This window comes from Musca vetustissima, unplaced genomic scaffold (assembly GCF_032173495.1).
Source record: "Musca vetustissima isolate MV318-11 ecotype Yass unplaced genomic scaffold, APGP_CSIRO_Mvet_v1 utg67636, whole genome shotgun sequence".
NCBI lineage: Eukaryota > Metazoa > Arthropoda > Insecta > Diptera > Muscidae > Musca > Musca vetustissima.
Window position 1 is genome coordinate 14,287 of NW_026881584.1, and position 5,209 is coordinate 19,495.

Consider the following 5,209-nt stretch of genomic DNA (forward strand, 5'->3'; position numbering starts at 1 on the left):
AGAAAAGGATAAAAATTTAGTGGGACGCCGGAGTGTGGTCGGTTAGAACGACCAACTTGGTAATGGGCCGTCTTACAACGCCGTTTTCAGTTCGAATGTCGGCGACTCGAACGTGACCGTCAGAACCGGGATAAACATTTTCTATGCGACCTTATTTCCATGAACTCGGGGGGTTTCGGAATTTTGGGGTTCTTGAGCACGTTTTTCAACCGAATTCGCTGAAATTTGTTACATTGGGTTCTTATTGGGTACTAAATGTCGCCACAAAAAATTATAAATATAGGTCCACTTTTTCTGGTAGCCCCCATATAACGGTAATTCCTAATTTTCAGTATTTTGGGGGTTTTGGTTGTATTTTTCCACCAAATTGGTTGTAATTTAATACTTTGAGTTCTAAATAGGTTCCAAACCACTCCACAACAAATTATGAATATAGGTCAATTTTTTTTGGTAGCCCCCCATATAAGGGTACCCCCAATTTTCGGTATTTTGGGGTTCTTTTTCAACCGAATTCGCTGAAATTTAATATATATATTGGGTACCAAATATCTCCACTAAAAATTATAAATATAAGTCCATTTTTTCTGGTAGCCCCCATATAAGGGTTCCCCCAAATTTCGGCATTTGGAGGTTCTTGAGTGCGTTTTTCAACCAAAATCACTGAAATTTGGTATTTTGTAGCCGTATATGGAAACAAATCTCCCTACCAAAAATTATTAATAGTCAACCCCTTTTAGGCGTAGTCCCCATATAACCCCATTTTTTATATTAATATAATTATCTGTTTTTTCCGCGTTTTGGGTTTGGTTCTAACACTCTGTTGTAATCGTTTCACCTGCGAAGGATATCGAGATAAAAAACTAGAACGTACGGTTCGATAATGAACTATATATGAACTATAACCCGTATTTAGACCTAGCCCCTGTGTGGGATGTACCAGAAGAAGTGGACCGATGTTCCCCATCTTCGAACTTGAACTAAGTTTGGAAGATGGCCAAAGTTTGGATGAAATCGAAATTTTCTGAAACACATTTGATCCAAAGAAACATGGATCTAGAACCATTTTAACCGTGCCAAAGTGTATATGCCCTCATTATCCATAAATCTGTGGAAATAATTGTCCGTTAAAAATTTCAGAATCTTGTTTTATAGTTTACATTGTGGTTTATATAAACGGTTTGTGGAAATGTCGATATAGGTCCACTTTTTGGTATTTTCCCTATATTTTTATTTCCTGTCAATATATCTATGGTGGAGGGTATCCAAAGTTCGGCCCGGCCGAACTTAACGCTTTTTCACTTGTTTCAATTCAAATATTTTTTTTTTTTTTCAAAACATTTTGTAACGCTACATGTTACATATGCCCGAAAAAACCCAACCAAATATGGTATAATGGGCTATCGGTAACCCTGGCGTCGCTTGCACCCGATGTGTTATGACCCTGGCATAGACTTCCGGCCCGAGTACCAAGGCCACCCGACCAGGCCTATTAAAATCAGGATCTGCCAAAGGAAGGCCAAGAAAAGTGTCCTTAATGCGATCGGGAATCGCCGCTGTAGGCGTAAGCGTATGGTCATGGACTGACTCCGGTCATAAATAGAGTTAAGGGTCAGCCTACATATGTGACTACCTTCGATTTGGGAAGTAGGGAGCCGAAGACTACGAACCAGAGAGGCACATATCTGACTCTGTCTACTACACTGGTCCAATACCGCCCGTACGACAGTGGGACGGCCAGAGGAAGCCAATTTGACAATCAATGTCGGGGATAAACTGATTCCAGTCTGAAGGGACATAAAGCCTAAAAGACCTAGTTGTGTCCTAGACACATTTTCAGTCGGACGACTATACGGACTTGATCTCGGACGATTTCGGCAATCATTATGCGGACGACGTCGACGATTATTGTGTGGTATAGCCACGGTCTTCTTTTCGTCATGAAGAAGTGTGTGGTGATCTTCATTGCATACAGCGCATTTTCTTTTGCTTTGGCAGTCCTTGGCATGGTGGGATTTAGCAAGACACCGTATGCAGTCATTATATTTTAGAATTATTCTTCTTCGCATATCAGCATTCATTACCCGGAAGTCACTACATCTATCCAGCGGGTACATGCGATCACAAAGGCGACATTTATGTGTGGCCGCAGATGAATCACCAAGGGTAGATTCGGACCTTGAATTTGAGGCAGACTCCTCCGAATGAGAAATGGCAACCGGAGCCACAGATGGATCCAAAGATCCGGACTCGGTTCGCGAGGTTTCAATTGGGGGGTATACACAGGGGCCGGAGCCGCAGATGAACCCACAGATTTGGATTCGGACTCGGTTTGCATGGGTGTAACCGCAGATGCGAGGGCCGCAGATGAATCCATGGCAATAGACTCGGACCCAGGCTCTGAGATTTGTACAGCCGGTATTGGCTCAACTAGAGCTGCTTCCACTGCAGCCGTTGACATTCCACCATGGGGTTTGCTCGGACTAGGTCCAGCAGTCTAAAGTTCTTCCTCAGTGTAGACTTTTGCGGACATACTATTTAAGAAAAGGATAAAAATTTAGTGGGACGCCGGAGTGTGGTCGGTTAGAACGACCAACTTGGTAATGGTCGGCGACTCGAACGTGACCGTCAGAACCGGGATAAACATTTTCTATGCGACTTAATTTCCATGAAGTCGGGGTAGCTGATCATGACGAACAACGACAAGATCATCTGTAGCAATTTCGCGTTCTGGAAATTTCCACTTATATCTCATGTGGAATTGTTTTAAATATTCCTCTTTCCACCTCAAACTAAATTGGTGGGCGAGGGCCTGAACTTTCCTAAACCTATTAAGCCTCGATTCTGGCCAAAACTGTCGCTAATTCTTCAAACGTGAATTTTAGATTTCGAGCTTGCTTTTCAAAATGCATTTTGAAGCTTTTGACTCCAGCTTCCCATATCCTCCCATGTGAGGGGCACAGCAGGAATAAAATGCCAGTAGTATACAATAGGCTGTTTTGAATCACTTTTTATAGCCAAAAAAGCTATTAAAAACAGTTTAGTCAATAAAAACCAGTTTAGGCTATAAAAACAGGTTTAGGCTATAAATATTGGACGATGTAATTGGAAAAATAGGTCATAAATTAAAATATTGATGAACATTGCGGGGTAATGAACTTTGAGATTAATGAAAAGTGTGTCAGAGATTGAAACATTGAATGATAATGAACTTTGAGAGGTTGGTGGTCAGCGATAAGAAAGATCTTTGTGAGTATTCGAGTGAGAGGGTAATATTATCATGTATCTGACTGCTAGACAGAAATATGAGGGAGACTGGTTGTGTGTTTGCATTTGTTGTTGTTTGTTACATTTCGTTGCTAGACAGAAATATGAGGGGAGCTGCCTGTGTGTCTAAATGTACTTGTAATTGTTGTTGTCATTTGCTGCATATTGATTCTAAGCAGAAATGTGCGTTCGAGTGTTCTTGTTGTCATTGTTGTTGTTGGGTTTCTTACATTTCGTTGGTAGAAAAAATTGAGGAAGGCTGCCTGTGCGTCTAAATATACTTTTTGTCGTTGTTTTTTGTTTGCTGCATATCGACAAATCAGTTTAAGCAGAAATATGCGTTCGAGTGTTCTTGTTGTCATTGTTGTTGGGTTTCTTACATTTCGTTAGTAGAAAAAAATATGAGGAAGGCTGCCTGTGCGTCTAATGTACTTTTTTTGTCATAGAATTCTATTTTTCAGGCTGGGAAATGATAATGAAAAATATTATTATGTGATTATTAAATTATAAGTTTTTCACTGCTGCATTTTTCTTATTTTTTATTTTTAAGATAAGAATGTATTATATACAAGATGTATATAGAAAATAATAGAGATATGATTTGGTAAATATCGAAAAACCTAGTTTAAATTTCGAAATATATTCAGTTTAAGAAAGACTTTGTAAGAGTAACATGGCAAATTTAATTAAAAATGAAAACATGGATATGGAAGAAACATTCCATATGGAGTCTGAGGAAATGGATGATCAAAGGATTGAGGAGCCTGAAGTACTGGAGGTTGCAAGAAATACAATCTTGCATAGAGCGCAACAAAGATTATATATGGAGTCTAAAGAAAAAGACGAGCAACCTGAGGAGTGCACAGATGTAGAGCTCGATAGAGCATGTAAGAATTATGAGGAAGAACAACAACAACAAATCAGTCATATGGAGTCTGAAGAAATAGTCGAGCAACCTGAGGAGTATACAGATACACAGCTCGATAGAGCATGTACGAATTATGAGGAAGAACAACAACAAATCAGACATATGGAGTCTGAAGAAATAGTCGAGCAACCTGAGGAGTATACAGATACACAGCTCGATAGAGCATGTACGAATTATGAGGAAGAACAACAACAAATCAGGCATATGGAGTCTGAAGAAATAGTCGAGCAACCTGAGGAGTATACATATACACAGCTCGATAGAGCATGTACGAATTATGAGGAAGAACAACAACAAATCAGACATATGGAGTCAGAAGAAATAGTCGAGCAACCTGAGGAGTATACAGATACACAGCTCGATAGAGCATGTACGAATTATGAGGAAGAACAACAACAAATCAGACATATGGAGCCTGAATTAAGAGAGGGGCAAATTTGAGGGAATTAAGCCCAAGTGATCCATATTTTAATTCTCCAACAGAGGAAAATGAGCGACCCGAGCAACCGATAATAACGAAACTATTCAAATTAACAATACAAACTAGAATTAAAAGACCATCCGAAAATTATTAATCAAATGAATACAGAACTATTTTCTTAATAGAAAAGACATTTTTGGTTTTCAGAGTTTAAAATCATTCAACTTCCTTGAAGATTGAATTGAACGATTGAAAACTTTTAATTCGACAACTATAGAGATGGCTATGATTGGATTTTATTATACTGGAGAAGGAGATAGAGTAATATGCTATTTTTGTGGAGTAGACATTTGCTGTTGGAAAGAAGCGGACTCCCCAATTGCCGAACATGTACGAGGGTCTAGCAACTGTGTTTTGCTAAGGAGAAATTCAACCAACAATATAGCAATAAATCCTAAGGAATTAAATAAAATTCTACCTGAAAAGAACGTTGATACATGTGGAGCACATCATATTACTATTACCGAACAATGTCATACAAACGAAATAACAAATTCCACAGCTGCATTAATATTGAAGAGTTTAACAATGGATAA

At 39.1% G+C, this 5,209-nt stretch overlaps 1 protein-coding gene across 1 annotated transcript; it reads left to right on the top strand.

The window, feature by feature from the left end:
* The first annotated feature begins 3,937 nt into the window (after positions 1-3,937).
* LOC133327511 (uncharacterized) lies at positions 3,938-4,633 on the top strand. Its single transcript, XM_061536029.1, has one exon. The coding sequence runs from the start codon at positions 3,938-3,940 to the stop codon at positions 4,631-4,633; it is 696 nt and encodes a 231-aa protein (XP_061392013.1).
* The last annotated feature ends 576 nt before the right edge of the window (positions 4,634-5,209 follow it).